At 44.3% G+C, this 23,340-nt stretch overlaps 1 protein-coding gene across 3 annotated transcripts in view; it reads right to left on the bottom strand.

Annotated features, from left to right (window-relative positions):
- Positions 1-1,755: 1,755 nt before the first annotated feature.
- The window catches only part of IKZF3 (IKAROS family zinc finger 3), a 44,740-nt gene continuing 23,155 nt past the window's right edge, over positions 1,756-23,340 (bottom strand). For all 3 annotated transcript variants that reach the window (XM_088474727.1, XM_088474726.1, XM_088474728.1), the window contains one exon: positions 1,756-2,438. In XM_088474727.1, the coding sequence (XP_088330853.1) occupies positions 1,756-2,438 (683 nt within the window). The remainder of the gene's footprint in view (positions 2,439-23,340) is intronic.

Genomic DNA, 23,340 nt, shown 5'->3' on the forward strand with positions numbered 1-23,340 from the left:
AAATGCATTTTTTTTCTTTTATACGTTAGGTTCCTATTTTTGAGGAACTGGGTTTATTTGGACATGTTTTTAAGTATCAAACTGGGTGGAACAAGATTCCTTCATTTCTAATGTGACTTGCAGGGCAGATCAGAGGACTCATTGTTTACAGACAGACTGCAATCTAGCAAATTGTCTGCATGGAGGTACCTTAAAAAAAAGCAGTATGGTGAGGTCTCTTAAGTTTGTACATGGCATCTAAATAGGCGCCTCTGCACTAACAGTGTTCATGCTTTCTTATTGTCTCTTTTAATCTATTTCACAAGCTGCAAATCTTTCAATTTGTATGCAAGATATCTACATACGGTCTATAAATCTTTATGGCTTTTCTATTTCACGTATTGAGTGAGTTTTGCTTTGATGGTAGTAACATTTAAATTAGAACATATATATAGTTTACCAGTGATTTTTAAAAGGATAATTCTCATATATCAGTGTACCTATGTTATACTCAGCAAGGAAGAGTCGTGCAAACGTGTCTTTTTGAAAAATATTTTACAGGGTATTATCCCATTATGACTTATACAGTACATATATTGTAGCATATATTTTTTATAACAAAAATTGGCAAGATGATAGATATAAAATACATAGAAAATATACTTATATCCTTACCCTAAAATAGATTGATGAGAGAAGTAGGTCCTAGAGAATGGCATATTCCAGTGCTACATTTGGCAGCTGTGTACAGGAGAGACATTGGGTTCTAGTCAATAGATCTACAGTAAAAAGGCTGACGATGTCTAGATAGACTCTGAATCGTAAACAGTCAATAGGTAGACAGAAACAAAAGGTTGACAGGTACAAAATGTTAACACACAAAAGGTCGACATGGATGAAGATAGGTACAAAAGGTTGACAGGGCCAAAAGGTCAACATTAAAATGGTCGAGACATGTTTTTTTTCTTTCTAGATATGGGGTTAGGGTTAGGCACTTACTGGAGGGTTAGGGTTAGGCTCTAGGAGGGACGGTTAGGGTTAGGCACTACAAGAAAGGTTAGAGTTAGGCACTTACCACGATGATTAGAGTTAGGTGCTAGAAGGGACGGTTAAGGTTAGGCACTTACCAGAGGGTTAGGCACTAGGAGGGATGGTTAGGGATTTACCCTACGGTTTAGGTTAGGCACCAAGAGGGAGGGATAGGGTTAGGCGCCAAGGAGAGGGTTAGGGTGAATATTAGGGCTAGAAAACAAATAAAAAACATTTGCAGACCATTTTTGTGTCCGCTATATCATTGTCAACCTTTTGACCCTGTCGAGATTTTGCTCCTGTCTATCTTCATCTACATCGACCTTTTGTGTGTCAACTTTTTGTCCCTGTCTGCCTATTAACTGTCTACCATTTGGGGTCTATATAGACATTGTCTATCATTTTACTGTAGATCTTTTATACCACACCAATCAGTCTCTGATATGTCTTGTGCTATTTGCTTAGGCTAATGCTAATCCAGACATCAAGGTTAATAGTAACATACTAGTGACATTTCTATGAAAGTTTAAAATTAACACTTTATTTAAATACTTATGTCCAAAATATCCCTGCAAACAATCCTTGTAAACCTTACAGGAATGAACAAAATCACAAATCTTAAAAATTACAGTCTATCATCGTGGAATAGTTGTGCTCTATTCCATTTGTGGAATAAAAAGGGTAATGTACTTCACAGAGCAAGTCAGTTGCTGGGGAAGTCAGGCAGGAATCTGTCTTGTGGATCTGCTAATTCAGGCCAAGCCGGTGTTCTCCACGTGCAATGTGAGATGAGAACTCATAGCGGTCCTGGCTGCGATGCCCACACATGTTGCATTCAAAGGGGTCTCGAAATCCATGGCATCCCATGTGGATGGTAAACATGACGTAATCCAGAAAAAGAACATAACAGTGGTCACATCGGTAGACCCCTAATGGGCATCCATCCTTGTTCAACAGATGCAGAAGGTCACGCTGTGATAGCCCAGGATATCTAAGGACATCATACACCCTAGGGTGCTCCCTGGGGGGCTGAAGTACACTATTTGTCCGCATTGGGGCAGCATTTAAGTTGGGTGTAAAAGACGGTCTCTCTTCATGGCTACTGTCTGTATCAGTGGAGTCTTGAGCATTGGCACCTGGGGACAGGCCCCTTTCTGGAACTGGTTTCTTCTCCCTATCTGGCTGGGTAGGTAGGAGGCCATTAGAGACCTCAACACGTGTGAGTGGCACTGGGTAAAGGCTGCTTATAACAGACACCATTTCAGCAGTGGCAGTGGGAGGAGTATGAATTATAGGACGTAATACACCTGGACTGAGATAGGCCAGAGGGCTGCCTATATTCTGTTCTATCATCCTTGTGTTCATCGCATCATGGTCTTTGTCATACAAGAAATTATTGTATGGGACTTCAAAGCACTGTCGCTTCTCTCCTGAGGAAGGGAACACACATATAACCAGACATTGTTAGCATATGCTAAATATCAATGCACAGGAGCAAATGAAAACATTAATACCCTGGTGTTTACCAACACTCCATCATTCAGCATCTACAAAATGTCTGTTTTCAATGCAACTACCATTAGTTCCAAACATATTACTATATACCTGTGCTGAAACTGATGAAAAGTATACACACAAACCATTTAGTAGCCAATGTTACTGAGATTTTCTCTCTCCTTCTTTTTGTCTGAACATTTTTGTTCCCATACATGAAGTGAGGTGTTGCATACATTATACATATAAATACTGTACCTATAACATGAAATACTACTTTCTTTTTTCTCTTTGCCTCTAAATTAATTCTACCAGCTTTGTAATATATAAATAACAGGCCCATGTGTCCTAAAATACTAAAAACATTGCCTGCAGCTGTCTTCAATAGTTATCATTTTTATTTTCCCATAGCTAAATGTGTCAAAGGAACGTATGGAGCCTATTCAGGAGGATGCCATATAACATCTGACAATTGCTTATATCTGGGCTCTCCAACTATAGCACTAGAAGTATCTGAGGCACTTCCGTGGCCCCCACCTTACCTGACAACATGAATATACTACAATAATAGAAAATGTGGAAAGAGCACTGGCGCACACAGCTATAGCAGCCCAAGTGTGTAACTGCTGGTGCCCACCACTACCAGATATATAATACAATCAAAAACCAATTTGTTATACACTCAAGGTGCTTGCTGAGAAAATGTCTATGCACAAAATGATACTTTCTCCTTTATGGATTTGAAGTAATACATGACATACTGATACATCAAGGAGAAAGTATCATTTTGTGCATATACACTCAGCAAGCGCCTTGAGTGTATAACAAATTGTTTTTTTATTGTAACATGAATACTGTACCTAGTAGATTTACCTGTGAATACATAGTTATAAAAATGTACATACTTGAGCATCATTGGAATCAAGTATGAATTTACCTTCCAGTTAGTTTGCCAACCTCATCTCTTTCACCTTTCAAGTATAAGAAATTAAACTTTCTGCATATATTCTATACAAAGAAAGTGCTATTTATTCTTAATAAATTGATACCTACATACCGTAAGAGATTAGCTGTGCCTACTAGCAACCAATCAGATTTTACCTAGAATGTTGTGCAAATTGAAAACTAATATTTGTTTGGCCACTAGGAGTTTGTAATGTAATTGTGCAAAGTGGTCCTAACATAAATATCTGTACACTGGAATCCTAAGCCTAAAGTAACATACAGGTACTGTACAAGCCTAAAGTAACATACACATACTGTACAAGCCTAAAGTAATAACATATAGATACTGTACAAGCCTAAAGTAACATACACATACTGTACAAGCCTAAAGTAAAATACACATACTGTACAAGCCTAAAGTAACATACACATACTGTACAAGCCTAAAGTAAAATACACATACTGTACAAGCCTAAAGTACAGTAAAAAATACACATACTGTACAAGCCTAAAGTAACAAACATTCTGTACAAGCCTACAGTAAAATACACATCATGTACAAGCCTAAAGTTTATGCAGGGAACATACATATATTTCACAAATACTTGAGAACCAAGCATGAATTTACCAGCCAGAAACAACCTGTCTAATTTAATGTAAGATGACCTGGGATACACCGCAGGGCAAAACCCAGCTTCTCAGGTTTATTTATTGAATACTTAATTATATCTCTATCTTTCCACGTAACAAGTTTTGGCATTACACAATTACTTGTATTGCCTGTCCTTTGTTGAAACCTTAGCATCCCTATGCAGACAAGTTCATATGAATCACTGATTGAACAAAAGACATCTTTCAATGTAAGAAAGTAATGAGAACGCAGTAGCTGTCGGCTTTCTCAGAATTTACATTTTGTAAAAGTGTCAATTCAACAATCACCTGCACAAAAGGCAGGACTACAAGAAAAACAACGGGCCAAATGTAATAGGGTGAGAGTTTAGAAAATGTGAGAGTTTAGCAGTAAATTGTCACATTGGTCGAGTTTTATCTTTAAAATGGGAAAACATCTGGATGAGGATTTAAATCGTGAGAGTTTTTTGAGTCTGAAAAACATGAGAGTTTGCTCTGTTGCTTTGTTCCCGGACTCTATTACATTGACCGAGTTTAAAAAGTGTGAGAAAACTATCACATTATCTAATCTCTCACTCTATTACATTTGACCCCACATGTCACCACACCAGATCCACAGCTGTCAGAGAACCTATGAAGACTCGTTTGGATGCTGTACTGTATAGACAGTATAGTGTCTGGAAACTGTGTTTTTTTATTTTTTAAAGACTAGATTTCTGCATGGACAAGGGGACTGAGGGCTGATTCCGCACGGATCACACAGCTGCGTGACTCGCAGCGAGCACGCAGAGTCTTCACAGAGTGATTGACATGAATTGACCGTTTGGGGGTGGAGAGGGGGGTGGCTGGCGGAACGCAGGTGTGCCTGTGCGTTTGAATGTCGTTACAGGTGTGTGCATAATTAAGCCCCTGCGATTGTATACGCTGTCAGAGGTCTAGATGGCGACAGGAAGTTTAGCAGTTTGTGAGGTAGGGTCCGGTCAACCACAACTGTGCGAATGGTTCCGATGTTACTTGATGTGCTGAATCAGGCCCTGAGTACTGCCAAGGCATAGGTGAGCATGAAGTGTGTGAGTGTGTGTAATAAAGAACAATTGGTGTGAGTCCTGTGGTTTTTGTAATATTTTCTTTCCAGTGGAACCATAGGTACCTGCAGGCCCTTAACCACTTGCCTGGCATAGTCGCATCAGATGCAACCACACCAGACTGGACTTTCCCTGCCATGGTCATATCTGATGCAACCAGTCAGAAACGCCCACTAGGCGGCTGTTGGAAGCTAATCTTCCAGCAGCTGCCTTTATCAGAGGGACAAACTGGCCTCCCTGCACCTCTGGCTCTCCCTCCAACATCACCCAATCACTGCTGGCCACAGTGATCAGGAACCCAGCAGCACACAATTCCTGGCACGGAAGCAGCAGCAACCATGGATCTTGGCAGCTGTGGCTGCTGCTGTATCCCCGGGCAGCCAGCCTCATTCTGGCCCGGTTCTACATCCTTGCCTGTAGCGCAACAAATCACACCATGCGTGGCGCAAGGTGGACTCCCGTGATCTGAGATGTGCATTTGTGTCTCCATAGGAATGAATGGGAGACGCACTCCCATGATCGGAGATGCGTATTCGTGTCTCCATAGAACTGAATGAAGACTTGACACAGCTTTTTGTTATTTCCTTCATTCAGACCTTGCCATTATATTGGGATTTGGTTTACTGTGGAGGGCACCTGGGCAAGTATACATAAATTATTTGTAGATCTATAAATGTTTACATGTATGTATATAAATTATGCATATATATATATATATATATATATATATTTGTATGGTCCGGGGGAATGGCACTCCACTATACATAAAGCGGCTCTGGCCTGGGATAGATAGGTCGATTTTCAACATAGTTTATTATCAGATTATGAGGTGTATTCAATTAGTCTGCGAAAAGTCGGAATCGGCTATAATTTATCACCGATGACGTCATTTTCGCCTATTTCAATTATCCCCATATTCAATTTCAAAGACTTTTCGCAGGTTCGAAATGTCTTTGCAAAAAAACGGGGATAACTTTTCACTGTGTTTTACATGGCGAAAAAAAGTGCAGAATTGGGGTTCAGCGGTGCAGGCTTAAAAAAAATAGCCTGCACCCCTGGGAATGTCATTTAAAAAAACTGTCAAAAAAAGTAAAAAAAAAAATAGGGACACCCCAACAAAACTGAATGTAAAATTTGAGGTAAAAAAAAAATAGGGGTACAGTGTTTAAAAATAGTGAAATAGGTTCAGGAGTATTCTGTAAGTATGCGGCAGGTGTTTTCTAGAATAGGCTTATAGCGGCAGGTGCATTTTTGCAGAATTTTAAAAAAATGACTTAAGGGACTTAAAAATATGCTAGTACCCATTTTCAGGTACCCCAAATTTGATGGGACCACTTAAAAAAAACGAAAAAAAAAACCTAAGTGCTCTTCTGCATCAATGTCGGGGAAAAATACACCTGCCGCGGCTATTTAAAAACCCGACTTTCTTTTGCAGGCAAAAACGGAAAAGCTCTGATGTGGAGCGAAAAGTCCAGCACGGACTTTTCGCTCCCTAATTCAATACGGGCCTATGTATATGTTAGTCCGGTGTAGCGGCACTCACAGGACTGTTGATAAATTAATATACAAACACTCACTGAAGATACTTTATAATTAATTATATATGAAAAGTTGAATCTTCAGTGAGTTTCTGTATATTAATTTATCAACAGTCCTGTGAGTGTTAGACTATGGGCCTGATTCACTACGGATCGAGATTGCGATCGCAGCTGCGATTACATATGCAGTTCTGCTGCGAAAATATGCTAATGTCTGCAATTGCAAGCCAGCATAGAGACGCCCACTACTGCTATATCACATCGTGATTGCAATCGCAGAGGATATGAAGACTCAAGACAGAGTGATTGACAGGAAGTGCCGTTTGTAGGTGGTGCTGAGGGGGGGGGTTTCACCTGAACGCAGGGGTCACCTGAACGCAGGCATGCCAGTGCATTTTAACGCCATTACATGGGCATGCATACATTAGCCACCGCAATACCAGACGCCACCTGAGGTCACATAGCGTGCGCAGAAGCAATTCCTGGGCAGGGTCTGGGTGTCATGACCAGGGTTTCGCGGCGTGGAGGTTGTGGTCCTTGCCGGTGGGGGCGCTGTGGCGCGGTCCTTCCAGTGAGGGAGCTGGCACGTGGACACTGGCATTGTGTGTGTGCGGGGCTCTGCCAGCGTTGGGCCATCCTGGCAAGGTTAAGTCTAGCAGTGTCTCAGCATCACAGGTACATGGGAGCGGCAATCTTGCCTCAGGACATGTGACATAGTGGGCCTATCCTGATGCGTCAGGTGATCTCTCCAGCCACTCACGCTCTGCTGCTGGGTACTTAAGGGGGTCGGGAGCTCCCTGTAGTTGCCAGTGCAACCGTGGGTTTCAGCATCAGCTATGAGAGAGTTCCTGTGCTCCTGACCTTAGTCTTGTGCTCCGGTGCTTGCCCTAACTCCTAGTTGGTCCCTGGCTCCCTGCAAACCTGCACCATGCTACCATGCCTTGCTTCCTGCTGTGGATCAAGTCCTGCTCCTTCTACCTATCCACTCCTCCCTGAACATGAAGTTTCCCAAACCTACCCATTCCTTCCTGAACCTGTTGTTCCCAATTACCTACTCCAGCCTGCACCTGAGTTTCCAGCAACTATTACAACATTTCCGGATTACCTTGCGCAGTCAACGCTCAGCATTTTTGGATTTCCCTTCAGCCATTATCACAGGATTTCTGGATTACCCTGTTTAGCCATCATCTCAGCATTACCTGATTTCCCTTCTGCTACTATTACAGCATTTCTGGATTACCCTGTTTAGCTATTGTCTCAGCATTACCTGATTTCCCTTCTGCTACTATTACAGCATTTCTGGATTACCCTGTTTAGCCATTGTCTCAGCATTACCTGATTTCCCTGCTATTACCACTGACTTTCTGGACTTTTCCTTCAGCTCCACAGTTACCTCAGTAATCAAGACTTCATTTTAGTTCTGTCACTGATTTGGACATTCATTCGTTGCATCACTATTGTTCCTTCAGTCACAGATGTTAATCAGTATTATTCTTGTGCTTGTCTACTAGTATTTACATTAAACAACCCACCTTTCACTTTAAATCTGTTCCGGTGTCTGCTCCTGTTTACACCCTGGGTCCACAACAAACACTGGGCCTGATTTAGACCCACTCGCAAGTGGGTCGATGGTGGCCCAGTGTGCACGCGCAAGCCCCGGAGCGAGTGCTTTGTGCGCTCGCGCGTGCGTACTGGGCCACCATCGACCCGCTTGCGAGTGCTATGCGCTCGCGAGCGGGTCTGAATCAGGCCAAAATCAGACCCGCGGCTGTCGATATTGATCGACAGCTCGTCCCGTTCACACCAGGGCAAATATAATAGCTTGCTAGTTGCAGGCAGCCCACAGCTATGCGAGCGGCCAAGAGGCCGCAACTAAAAAAAACAGCGCCCGCCATGATTCAGAGCGAGAGCGAGCGCCTCTGAGTCAGGGCCACAGATCCTAACACTGGGCTTCTTTAACTGTGCGTAAGGGTCCGATGTTACAGATTGTTTCGCTATGTTGCCCTAGTATACGGATGTGAGTAAGGGGAAGTGAGCGTCCTTATGTCAGGCTGCGATCGCAATGCGAATGCAAACATTTACATATCACCGCTGAAATTGGCAACTGCGTTACATTCGTATAAGCAGAATAGCGATCTGTAGTGAATCAGGCTCAGTGTTCCATACCCTGTTTCTGTACTAACTACATTCCCCGAGTCCCTGGCTCATGCAGCTGGTTCTTAGACGTCCCTTTGAAGAGACAATATAATGTGTTCTGCGACGGGTTGGCAGTTTTTCAGTGGGCCCCTAACATTGTGTTCCCCTGGGGGGCCCTTTATGTCCCAGTCCGACACTCGATCCGGTGCATGGCGAGCTGAGCAGTGGCGCTGACCCAAAGAACAGACACCCAAGCAGAAACGCTGTGGCAGGCAGACATAGAATAAGGTAAGTGTGGGGCATGGAGGGACACTGTGAGGGCATGGAGGGACAATGTGAGGGCTCAGAGAATCCCCAGAGAAACCACATATAGGTAAGGCAGACTTTCCGGAAACTGGCCTGTACCTGCCGGGGATGGGGACCCCTAAAAAAAGGGGTGCCCCATGATTTCTGTTGCCGGCCCTGGAGCAAGGTACAAAACTCTGGCCGTGCATAAAGGACAGACAGACAGACACACTTTCTCGCTTATTATATAGATAATACTAAATTTATACTAGTACAGATATACCGGAAGAAAATGTGCTAAATTCACTAATTTGGGAGGAAGAAAAAAACAACTTGAAACAATATAATTCTTTTATTTCTAATGGTATCAAATAAAAAAATAAATCTGCAGAAGAAGCCCTTGCCTTCAGGCTTGCTACCCTGGATTGTGTTCGCAGCATAATAATTGTACTGCAACTATTCTCATATTGAAAAAAACAAAAACAAAGACCACTGAAATGACAAAGAACAATGGGCCTGATTCAGAGCCGGACGCAATTAGCGCTCGCTCGTCCAGAAAATAGGGGTGGCTATTCAAATGAACCGTTCGCTGTTTGCTGTCTGTTCACGCCTCTAGGTCTGAACGAGCGTATAAAACTTGCGGTCGTTTTTTGGGAAACTACGCCCCCTGGCCGCTCGCATCCTACGTCATGTCCGCTATTTATTAGATTAATCGAGTACATCGAACAGGGTATGAACTGCTCTCTATTCTTGTGGTTGGTTTTTGCTACCACAATTTTGCGAGCAGTTCTGGCTATAAAATAACCCAGTGACGTGGTCAATGACGCTGCTGTTTTAAATATGCACACCCATAAAACGCCCGTTTTGACCTTTAAGCACGCCTGCGATCGGATCTCCACTCCCCGTTTTCAAGCACCTTCCCCTGTTACCACCCACATACGCCTCTTTCTGTCACTCAAATTAGCAGGCATTCGCTATTTTGCGAGCACATGAATTTCGGCCGCACTGACTGGTTCGCGCATGCGTATAACGATCCGTACGCATGCGCAGTTGGGCAAACATCGCTCAGAGCGAACGAGCTGCCGCTTACGAGTGGCTCTGAATCAGGCCCAATATCAGAATGATACATTGGGCCTGATTCAGCAAGGATCACAATTGCGATTACGCACGCAGACGTCCGATTGTTGCATTCTGCGCATGTGTATGCAGTGACTACAGAGACCCATCACAGAGTGATTGACAGGAAGTACCGTTTGGTGGTGCTGGTCGGAGAAACGCAGGTGTGCCAGGACGTTTGAACGCCGGTACAGGGGCGTGCATAAATTAGCCACTGCAATGCCATACGCAGCCTGAGCTCTCACTGCATACCGGAAGGTTAGCAATTTCTGAGTAAGGTCTGACCTTGTGCAAGTGTGCATGAGGCTTCGATGGTACTAGATGTTACAGATGGTTTTGCAGTTTTGTTAAGTATTACGGATGTGTGTAAGGTAAGGTGGGCATCCTCCTCATGTTGTGCTCCAACACACGGCCGGCAGCAGATCCTGCACTGCAGGGTGGTGCCAGGCTGGAGAGGCGCTCTCCCTGCAGAGCTGCTGAGTCCTTTGTTGCAGCTGCCGCTGCGCCTGTCACACTGTATGACAGGCAGCGGCAGCCTACTGCAGAGAATGGCAGCTGAATCTGAGCGGCTCTTCAAGTAGCTCACACACACTTGCCTGTACGGAACGTTCCCTTCCTCCAGGCAGGGCATCTCCTTTCTCCCCTCCGCTCCTTGCTCCTACCTGCTGTGCTGACTCGAGCCTTACCTGCTGTCACTCATGAGCATCTGAGCTCCTTACCACCACAGCTCGTTTCCCCTAGCCGGGTCTCCCCCTTTCTCCCCTCTGCAGTTGTGAGACCTGCTGTTTAATGACAGCCAGGCAGCGGGTTGAGCCTGCCTGGCACCGCCGCTCTTCTTTTACTATGGCCGCCTCCCCCCTTGCTCTCCTCTGCGCTGCTGAACCTGCTGTGCTGTGTGCTGTCAAACTGAATGACAGCCAAGCAGCAGGCTGAGTCTCTTCATCAGCAGCACTTCCCCCGGGCCCCGGCCACATCCCTCTGATGAACCATTTTTTTTTTCTTGTACTGGAGCTGCCTGCCGTGGCCTGCAGTTAAGCCCCGCCCTCCCAACATTTGGGCCACCCCCTTTTCAAAGATCCACGAATAGCCCAGTGACCTGGTCCTCCTCCTTTCTCCTCCCCTCCCCACCTGCCCCGGCTCTCCTCCCCTCCCCACCTGATCTGAATAAAGGCAGTCTCCAGTGCCGATGTCGTCCAGCCGAAGAGGAGAAATTGAAAAAGGAGTGGAGAAAACAGAAGAAGCAAATAGTTGCAGAAAAAAAGGTGTTTTATTGTAAATGTTTATGATATATCTATTTAATAAGGTAACATGTAAATGTGTATTAATTTAATAAATAATATATTTAATATTTTAAATGAAATATACACAGTGTATAGTTATAAAAAATATAAAATATAGTATTTATTATTTATTATTGATGCGGTCATATTCCTGACTGTGGTGATTCCGGAGGTCAGAATGCCGTCGCTGGAATCCCGACACTTATCAGAATACCGGAGGTAAGTACTGGGGTTAGAGGGAAAGTTAGGGGTAGGCACTAAGGGGAATGTTAGGTTTAGGCTGCGAGGGGGGATGATAGATTAGGTATAGGCACTAGGGGGGTTAGGTGTAGGCTGCGAGGAGGGAGGGTTAGGGGCATGGCCGGCGTAACGTAATCAGCTGGCCCTGTGCTGCAGGGAAGCGGCGGCCTGGAGAGGCGCCGCCGCTGCCTACTCCATTTGCCGGGTGCCTGCTGAAATTTTGTTACCAACGGGCGCCCAGCAGCTCTTTCTCTGAAGCGGCAGCCAGAGGCTGGAGTTCACTCCTAAGCTCCGCCTTCCGGCTCCCGCAGTGGGTGAAGGGAGAGACGTCATGTCATCTCTCCTATATTGTCCAGCGTGAGGACAGAGGACGGAGTAGTTAGACAGTGGCGGACGAAGGAGCGAGGCTTCAGGTAAGTATAGTTTTTTGTTTGTCTGTGACTTTATATGTAAGGGGCACTACTACTGGGGGCACTACTACTGGGGGTACTGCGTAAGAGGCACTAATACTGGAGGTACTGCGTAAGAGGCACTAATACTGGGGGTACTACATAAGGGGCACTGAGTAAGGGGCACTGATACTGGAGGTACTGCATAAGGGGTACAACTACAGGGGGCATTGCATTAGGGGGCACTATTACTATAAGGAGCATTGCAAAAGGGGCACCACTACTACTGTGGGCATTGCAAAAGGGGCACTACTAATGTGGGCATTTCATAAGGGGCACTACTATGGACATTGTGTATAAGGGGCACTACTGTGCGTCGTAACGGGAATAAGGGACACTATTATGTGGTGTAATGTGAATCAGGGGCACTATGTGCGGTGTAATGTGAATAAGATTGTGCTACTGTGTGGTTTCATTTGAATTGGGGATACTATTGTGTGACACGCCCCTTTTTGTGAGACCACACCCCTTTGTGCGAGATCACGCCCCTTTGTACGAATTTAATAGTTTGCAGGAGGGCGCCAAACACCATAGCACCGGCCCTGATCCGAAGGCATAGTGATCGCAGTGGATTAGCATACTATCACAGTGAGACTGCATACGTAATTATAGCCGCGATCGCATTTGTGATCCGTACTGAATCAGGCCCTTTGTCCGGGATGAAGACTGCAGTGTTTACTCTAATGACTGTCACTTCACAACCTTTAGAAGATAAATAACAGAATAACCTTTAAAGTTTAAACACTCTGCTGAGTGATGATAAAATGGCTGATTAACACATTTTACACATCCCCTGTTCTCATAGCCTTTTACACCTCCACATACTTGGTGTTAATCCTCTAACCACATACAGTTTCAGGTATTAAAGTCGACCTCCTAAATGAAAGAAGTGCCATAAAACTGACGGGTCAACACTTTTTACCAATTTGCACATATCTCTAAAATAGCAATAGTATTAAGAGAGCTAAGTAGCACTGAGCATGTTCTATTTATATATTTATTTATGACCAGTTATTTATATAGCGCACACATATTCCGCAGTGCTTACAGGGAATATTTGGCCATTCACATCAGTCCCTGCCCCAGTGGAGCTTGCACTCTATGGGCCTGATTCAGAGCCGGACGCTCTGACCAGAGCGCTCGCTCTGAATCAGGGCCCTCCTACGTCAACTTGGAGCGGCCTCTTGGACGCTCGCATAGCTGTGCGTTACCACCCACAGCTTATGCGAGCGTCCATGATGATGGTCGCGATGGTCAAGACCATCGCGACCATCGGGCTTGCAACGAGACCCTGCGGTAGGGTCTCGCTGCTGCAAGCCCTGGAGTGATTTTGGCTCTATCAGAGCCAAAATCACTCCCACTGACATCACTAGTGATGTCAGTGGGGCCGGACCCAGACGGTAGGCGTTCCCATGGGAACGCCTCCGTCTGGAAGCCACGCCCCTGGCACGCCCACCAAAGGGGGCTGTCAGTCACCATCGACAGCACGCCCCCTTTGGTGCGAGACCCCGAGCGACGGTTACCCCGTCGCTCGCCGGGTCTTGCGCATGCGCACGACGGAGCTCCCTCCGTCGTGCGCATGCGCATTAGGGCACCATCGACCCGCTTGCGAGCGTCCTGCGCTCACGAGCAGGTCTGAATTAGGCCCTATATTCCCTACCACATACTAACACATTAGGGTAATTTTTTGTTGGGAGCCAATTAACCTACCTGTATATTTTTGGAGTGTGGGAAGAAACTAAAGCACCCGGAGAAAACCCACGCAAGCACAGGGAGAATATACAAACCACACAGTTAGGGCGGTAGTGGGGATCAAACCCACAACCTCAGTGCTGTGAGGCAGTAATGCTAACCATTACACCATCTGTGCTATGTTCTATGGCAAGGACTGACACTCAACTGGCTGGCAGAAAGATGGTTATCAAAATAAACTGAGCAATGAAGTAGTAAACATACCGTAGCAGAAATGCAGTCATCTTAATGGAAATACTTGGGCAGCGCTGCTCTAGGGCAATGGAGAGCTGAGTGACTGGGCTCTTCAGGCTAATAGGTACAGTAGAACCATACACAGAGGAATTGGTCCTAATTCAGAGATAGAAGCAATGTCGATGTTTACGAAGTTGAGTGTTTATCGTGGGATGTGCATGCGTTTGAGTGGCACTGTGCATGCGTATGAGTGGCAGTGTGCATGCGTATGAGTGGCAGTGTGCATGTGTATGAGCCGCACTGCGCATGCGCCAAGTTTCATTACCGATGCCGCTCGCAGTAAAGATTTATTCACAAAGTGATGGACAGAAAAGGACCATCTGTTGGTTGCAGCTTATTGCAACTCATAAGCAGGCATGCTGTTGTGTGTCTCAGCCTACAACTGCGATCTTGTACACAGTAAAAATGGCTCCGGCGTCTCAATGTGACCAATGGGTTACTCGGAAGTCCAATAATGGACTGATCTGCGAATGATGATGTGTCTTTGCACACAGTCGCTTGGATTTTCGAAAACTCAGATGGGCATCTCAATACAAATCCAGGAGACTGCACACATTTGCATATTTTTGCACAGTCGCTGCGCACAAATTGGCAGCTGTAGTGGCATTAGCGCACATCTCTGAATCAGGTCCATTGTTAATGAAGTGAAAGCAAACATAACTCATTTTACTCTTTAGTAGTTGCAGAAATGTGGCAATGCAGAGCACGCATTTTGTAAGGTTACAGTATGTGCCTATGTTTGCACCGTGGTTTCCCTTAGGGGTAAAGTCCTCCCCTGTGAGGCAGTCTTGGGGTATTCTGTACGAGGTGAAACGGATGATGGATATTGATAAGGGAAGGATGGATGCTGTTAGTTGGTCCTGGTTATGGCGCCATCTGAAGCCCCCTTGAGTGGGTGGCGGAAGTCTCTTCCCTTATTGATCTTATGGCTTTCTTCTATCACATTCTCGGGTGCTTAGCATGCCACTACTTAGGGTTTAGAGTTCAGGGTTTATGGTGTTAGTCAAGAGTGTGTAGGGTAGGTGGGGATAGTAGGGGAGTTAAGCTGGGGATACGGGTAAAATAGGGCAGGTTGGGGTGGACAAGGTGACTTGTGTTATTAAATTTGTAAGAATTTTATGTGATTTTATATATTTATGATGTATTTATGATCTTCGCGGAACCGGAAGGGACGCGGGAACCACTTCCGGTGGAAAAATTAAGTCACACTATAAAAGGAGAAGTCATGCTGACCTGCACACAGCCTTGTTAAAGAGCTTCCAGCTCGAAACGCGTCGGCGCTAGTCTGCAGGATCACATCCTTTAAGCCTGTGAGTGTCTGGACCAGGGTGCTATCCGGATCCCTTGTTTCCCCACCTAAATAGACACTCACCTACGTCACACGGTATGCATTGTATCACATATGGGACTTAAGTTTATGGACTACTTCGTTCCTAACATTCATTGCATAATCTGCTGCTTTATCTACATGTACTGTACATTCACTGTATACTCTGCTGCTATTTGTTTTTTATTAATTTTCCCTTAAGCAATGTGGGAAATTTTGTCTTATTCTATATTCATTAAATATATTTTTTAACCTTAAGCGCTAGTGTCACTTTAAAGAATTTCATATTGTGTTTTCTATTCCTGGGGAAAGGGATTACCCCATTTTAAAGTGTCTAAGCTGCTGAGGTTTTTTGCGCTAAGAGATCCACCTTTTCATCTATTATATTTACAATGTATTGTTGCAAGTTTTTTTTAAATAAAACAAATATTTTTGCACTTCTAAGTACACAAGAGAAAAAATATTAATTTGTCAGAGATTCCTCACAGGCTGCTTTTTTAATTCATGGCACTGGTAGATATGTACAATTATCAATTTATGCTGCTAATCCATAAAAATCAGTTGCTAATCTGGCATTAAACCAGTATTTGAAAAAAGAAAGAAAATTGACTGTGCCCAAATTGATCAGAGTATTAAATCAGTGTAAAATATAAATAAAATACAGTATATAAAAAATTATTAAATTGTGATTCCTCAAATTTAGATAATCGGCCTGATTGAGAAACCACAATAGACTTCTCATATTAAATAATATTAAATGTATTCATATATACACATAAAAACATGTATTTCCACAGTTCTATAGCTGGAATAATAGCAGTAGGGCACAAATCCAACAGTATAGCTGGATTTATAGCATTGAATAAATTAATACAATCACCCAGTTCACACCTCTGTATATACAGTAGGAAATGTTTAGGGGATTTATGGCACAGGGGGGGCATTTTAGGGAGATGCTGGGGGCATATGAGTCACATTAGGGCCCGTGAGGAACAAGCTGAAGTGGATGGGGCATGTCACATATTTCTGGGGCATTTGGGGCATGGCATGTTTTACAGTGTTGTGCACCTTATAGAGGGGCCAGTAATGTAGTGTAGGGTATAGAAAGCACAGGTTCTCATACTTGGTCCTCAGGACCCCAAACAGTGCATATTTTCCAGGTCTCCTCACAGAATCTCAAGTGAAATAATTAGCTCCACCTGTGCATCTTTTAATATGTGTCAGTGAATAATGAATACACCTGTGCACCTGCTAGGTGACCTGGAAACCGTGAACTGTTTGGGGTCCTGAGGACGGAGTTTGAGAACCACTGGTGTAGGGTGTAGAGGGGTCAGTGATATAGTGTAGGGTGTAGAAGGGTCAGTAATCCCAATTACTTAGGGCCTGATTCAGACCCACTCGCGAGCGGCTGTCCGCTCGCAAGTGGGTCGATGGTCTGCACTGCGCATGCGCACGACGGAGGGAGCTCCGTCGTGCGCATGCGCGAGACACGACGAGCGAAGGACTTTCCTTCGCTCGTTGTGTCTGATCAAAGGGGGCGTGCTGTCGATGTTGATTGACAGCACGCCCCCTTTGGTGGGCGTGCTGGGGGCATGCCTCCCAGACGGGGGCGTTCCCAAGGGAACGCCTACCGTCAGAAGCCGGCCCCACTGACATCACTAGTGATGTCAGTGGGAGTGATTTTGGCTCTGATAGAGCCAACATCACTCCGGGCCTTGCGGTTGAGAAACATAAACCGCAGGCTTCGGCTCGCAGTGGCGATGGTCGCGATGGTCAAGACCATCGCGACCATCATCCTGCACGCTCGTATATGCTGTGGGTGGTGACCCACAGCTATACGAGCGTCCAAGAGCACGCTCCATAATTATGGAGGTGGGCCCTGATTCAGAGCGAGCGCTCTGGTCAGAGCGTCCGGCTCTGAATCAGGGCCTTAGTTCACTATTATTGAATTAAGATGCAAAATGCAGGAAAGCGTATGCAATTTGGGTAAAACGCAACAGTCAGAAGTGTGATACCAGAAACCCACAAATAAGTTGGATCACATATTGTTATGCTTAAACAAAATATCAGCCTTGTGTTCAGCTTGGTTTAGAACTGGCCCTGAGCAGGCGCAGAAGGTAATCAAAACGTGGAATGGGTCTCTGCTGGCACCGCCGTAGAGGTGACATTTTGTTCACCCTCTCCAGCAGAACAGTTCTTAGTAAACATTGTGTTAGCCACCTCCTGCCTCGCAACAATAACAGGTGAAGCAGGAGTGGCTTTTCCTCCACCAAAAGTGGAATGTTAGTACATGGAGCCCTAAGTACCAAACAATCAACTTCTATCATTTTACAGCTGTATTTGAAAAATTACAGAAGCTTATTATGTCTTTACCCTTTATAAGGTGTGTAGAATGTGTATTTTAGGTGCATTTCCCTATTGGTGGGTGGCTGCACATCCTCTCCTCCCATTTAATAACATATCCTTGGATGCAGCAAAGATCAGGCATTGGCATATACTTTCAAATAACATACAGTACATTTACACATTTTATAGTGCACATTCCAGTGACAAATGTGACACGTTATAAAGACAGCTCTGATGTTCACTTACTCTCATGACTTAATAAAGAAATAAATACATTTTTAATATGCACTATTTTAGGAGAAAAAAGCTGTAAATGATTAAATTGAGGCTAGGGTGGCACTGTGAAGACCTTTGCCAGCACGCTTCAGCAATGAAACAAACACATTTACCTCCCAGCTGTCCCAATTTCAGTGAGACAGTCCCGCTTTTCAGGCACTATCCTGCTGTCCCACCTGCGGTTCACAGTGTCCCGTGGTGGTGGGGGTCACTCTGTCACCATTGAATGGATGAGGTAACTGGGGGCAGCCCAGCAGGGTAGAGAATATTGTAAAATAAACAAAAGAAATAATGAAAGTATGAAGGGAGGGACTTTATGTCCCTCTATCTCTCCAAGCATGGCGCTTAAAAAACCGGGAGTACCATCTTATTAAAGACTGGAGTCCACAAATGTGTCCCATTTGAATTGAATGCATAATGATTGTCATGGTCTCAGACATTAACCCTATATATTACAGAAAAATCATTTAGTCCAAGGATGGTGGAAGATCTCCCCCCAACCTGACATCCAATAATTAAGGGGTACACACATTAAAAAGAGGGGGCCTCATCTTTCAAATATTGAGGCCCATTAGAACTTATTATACTGTGCTACAGGAAAAACCAATTTTCTGAATATGGGCACGAAGGCTCTATGTACCCTAATACACCCCTAATTGTACACATGGGAGCACCCAAATATGAAAGAGGGATCCCTTCTGTCCTTGACAGCAATTGTTTGGAGATCACAAAATCACCCAGCTCTTTGGAAAAAAATTGTTTTCCATAGATGGGGGGAATGCACATTGTACCCTTCCTCCCCATACTGGCCTCCACACAAGTGGGACACCCATATTTGAAAGAGGGGAACTTTAACTTTCAAACTGTGTGCCCCCTAGCAGTTATTGTCTGGTGACAATGGCTCTGACTCAGAGTTGTATGCAGTGTATACATCAGCTGCATCTTTGGACACAGCTGTTGTGTGTAAATATGCTAATGTTGCAGGATGAGTCTTGTGTAAATAGAAGCCCCCTGCAAGCTTCTGTGATTTGCTGCTGCGTCCAAGGATGCAGCATCAGACCATCTGAGAAGCCACTGGCCATCTGAGTAACACTTAGGTTACACAGAATGGCCGGTGTTTTCACTCTGGGGCTAGGAAATCTATGTGTAAGAAACAAATTGTACTATTATTTTCAGGCGCAGATTTTTTTTAGATTTTCACAAAGAATATAATTTTTGAACAGCCAAATAATGCCAAAGAAGAAAAATCACGTTTGCTTTCTTGAAACTTCAATAAAAAAAAACAACATATTGCTGGCGATTCAAATGTTTTTTTTCGGCGTGATAATTAATGAGCGCCCAGTTTGCTATTCAATTGTTCTGGACGCTGATTAATTATCGCCCTCTTCGCTGACTATCTGACGAGGTTTAGCCATGTAAAACGGCTAGACCCGTCTTAATTTCTGGTTAGGGTTTGCTATCTGCGGTTAGCGCGCCCTAACCAGGGTGTTTCAAACACATTTCCGCTCGCACCCACCTGAGTGCGTGCAGAAATGCCGGCGCCGGCAGCTATCTCAACCTGACAGAGCAACAATTGAATTGGTCTGCCGGGCACCTTAAAAAAAAAGCCGCCGGCAGAACATTTGAATCGCCCCCATTGTTTGCCCATTTTGGTTAATTTAATTTGACATGAGCAAAAGGACTAACAGTATCTAGTAAAAATATAAATTGTTGTGAAAAAGGGTACAATTTTGTGGATACTGAATAAAAAAAATAATTTTGGCTTACTGTAGGCCTATATTGATGTTGGAATGTGACACACACAAACATAAAAAAGTAGCCTCAGCACAGGGGTGAGAAACCCTTCAGAGGTGAAGGTGTTAAAAAACTCTTAATGAACCATACTGTTGCTTGCATGGAGTTGTGATTGATATATAAAGTACCTGGAGTGTCTGGATGTATTTAAGTTGATATTTTGAGGAAGGCATCACGTTGATTGATGTGGAGCATGCTAGGCTATGTGGGTGAATGGGTACGGATAATGTTGGTGTGTTATGTGGCCGCACACGAGCACCTTCAGGTCCTGTGTCTGTGTCCTGGCTAAGGCATACTATAGGTGGATCGGTGGGAAGATGTCTGCAACTTTCACCGTCTGCAAGTGAGGCAAGCCAGGGAGGGGAGGGAGGGGGCAGAGCCTCCCTCATGCTCTCTAATTGACTTTCAGTAGACACATGCCTTACCATAATATATATATATATATATATATATATTTATCTATCTATCTATATATACACACAACGGGTAAAATAAGTATTGAACACATCAACATTTACATCAACATTTATCTCAGTAAATATGTTTGTAATGTGGCTATTGTAATGAAATTTTCACCAAATGTCAGCAACAACCCATGCAATCCACACATGCAAAGAAATCAAACCATAGATGTCCATAAATTTAGTTATGTGTAATAATGTGAAATGACACAAAAAGTATTAAACACATGAAGAAAGGGAGGTGCAAAAGGCATGGAAAGTCAAGACACCAGCTGAAATCTATCAGTAATTAGAAAGCAATCCTGCCACTTGTCAGTGCACATTAATATAAGCTGGTTCAGTCCCAACTGATAGCCTATAAAAAGGTGTCTCATTACTGTCACACAGGAAACATCTCATGATGGGTAAAAGCAAAGAGCTCTCTCAAGACCTTCGCAACCTTATTGTCGCAAAACATACTGATGGCATTGGTTACAGAAGGATTTCTAAATTTCTGAATGTTCCAGTGATCACTGTTGGGGCTGTAATTCGGAAGTGTAAAGAACATCATTTCACCATAAGAGGAGTGAAAAGAATTATCAGAAGAGTTGTACAAGAGCCAAGGACCAGGTACAATTATTTCAAAGAAACAATAAGTAATGCACTCAACCGCCATGGGCTGTATGCACGCTCACCATGCAAGACTCCATTGCTGAAGAAAAAGCATCTTGAAGTTCGTTTAAAGTTTGCTGCACAACATTTGTACAAGCCTTTACCGAGAAAAATGTTGATGTGATCAATACTTATTTAGTGCCATCTACTATGTTTCTATGGATGATAAAGGCAGAGCCTGCTTTTGGAGTGGACAACGGGGCTAACCATTATCGAGTGCCGGATCTCACCGACGAAAGTGAGAGAGAGAGAGAGAGAGAGGTTCCCACAGGCAGCATGAAATGTCTCCCTTGAAAATAATTTTCAAAAGTAGGCAAAATATAAATTATCCTTCAAGGAAAAACATGTTCTTACAGGTCAGAAAAAGCTCAATAGGCAGAACTCCTATATACAGTAGGCATAGTTTCAGAATTCATGACATGACTGATGTAACGCAAACTGCATTAACAGTCTCTTTGCATAATACCCTCACTATAAAAACATTACACTTGCATTTTCCCCTGCTGTAGATTTTCCTGCTCTGTAAATGTGAAAGTTAAACAGAAAGATTCATTTCACAAACCTCACACCTAGGAGCCTGTCAGATCAAAAGCAGATTATGCAGTGGACCCCTAAAATAAAATGTGGTTAATCATTTTATTACAGAGGTGACATTAAATGTAAGTCTGAATTTTCTTCTTTCCCATGAATAGTTTATTGGGTATTTGTGACACTTTCCAATATGGTTTACTTTCATTTTAGAAGAAAAAAAAAAAACATAAACTGCAATAAAAGAAGGAGCCCATTTAATTCTACCTGTTTGTTACATTGTGTTAATGTCATTTTAAGACACAAGGCAAAACTGGCATAATTGTGACCGCAGCAATATAAAGAAGATGCAATATAATGTGAAGAATACAATGTATTGTTCCTTTGTGCAGTACCTGATGGTAAATGAGGCTGTGGTTATAAAATTAGTGTACTGTATCAAAAGTCAAAAGCATCATCTTGCATCATACTGATAATAGCAGCAACTGTTCTAGATAAACTCTGCAACTGAGCCTGTCATCAAACAGGTCACACGCAAGATGTCTCCCAATTTACAAAATGATAGAGCACAGAATTGCATTTACAAGGCGGATACAAATAGTTTTTTCCGTTAACAGTCAATACTGAAAAATAAGGGCAAATCGCTAAAACCTGGCTCTGTCTTTAAATTATTGACAGTTGACAACAATGAAGTCCCAGATCAGATGTATTGCCTTAATTTCCTATACATTTACCAAGAGATGAACTGGATAAGTGCTTCTCTAAGAATAATACTGTACAGCTTACTATCATAACCTGTGGTATCACACCATGGGCCTGATTCAGCTTAGGACAGAATTGCAAAGCTGCACGCAAGCAGCTTTGCAATTCCGTCCTTGCAATTATGGTAATGCAGCAGGAGGCATCACGCCTGCTGCATGCATTACTTGTCCAATCACAGCTCGCCACTTCTTCGCCCCGTCCCCTCTGGTTGGCTTATATAAGCCAGCATGAGGCAACGGCTGGCAGTCCGCCTGCAGCGAAGGAGTGTGCAAGAGCTCCCGAAGATAGAAGACGCCAGAAGCCATGGGGAGGCAGCAGCAATGCAAAAGAGCTTAAAGGCCGCCACCCCCAGTGACGGGCTAGGCCAGGGTGCCATGTGGCCCCCGGGCCGCAGCACCATGCGGGCCGCGGGCAGTCTGTGTCTCTGTGACACAGGCTGCTCCGCGTGTGTAGCACTGACCGGACGGAGTTCGGTCAGCGCTACACTGACTAACACACAGTCGCCGGCTCCGGCAGCTGTGTGTTTGTTTTGATCAGCAGCCAATGAGAGTCTGTCAGACTCTCATTAGCTGCTGCTGCGTCCACTGCAGGAGCCGCTCCATCTTCCGGCTCCCACAGTGGGTAATGGGAGAGGCGTCATGACGTCAAATGACGTCTTTCCCATAATGCAGAGCGACCCGGCCCGGGAGGACAGACGGAGGAGCGGGTGGCGGCAGCGGGGGAGCGGGGATTCAGGTAAGTGTTTTTTTTTATCTTTTTTAATACGTGTGTCTACTGGGGGGGGGGCTTGCACTACAAGGTGGAGACCACTACTGGGGGCACTACAAGGGGGGGACTACTACTACTGGGGGCACTACAAGGGGGGTGGGACTACTACTACTGTCGACTAGTACTGCTGGGGGCACTAAAAGGGGGGACTACTACTACTGGGGGTACTACAAGGGGGGGACTACTACTGGGGGTACTACAAGGGGGGACTACTACTACTGGGGGCACTACAAGG

The sequence above is a fragment of the Taudactylus pleione genome, unplaced genomic scaffold, assembly GCF_031769625.1.
Source record: "Taudactylus pleione unplaced genomic scaffold, aTauple2 ptg000155l, whole genome shotgun sequence".
NCBI lineage: Eukaryota > Metazoa > Chordata > Amphibia > Anura > Myobatrachidae > Taudactylus > Taudactylus pleione.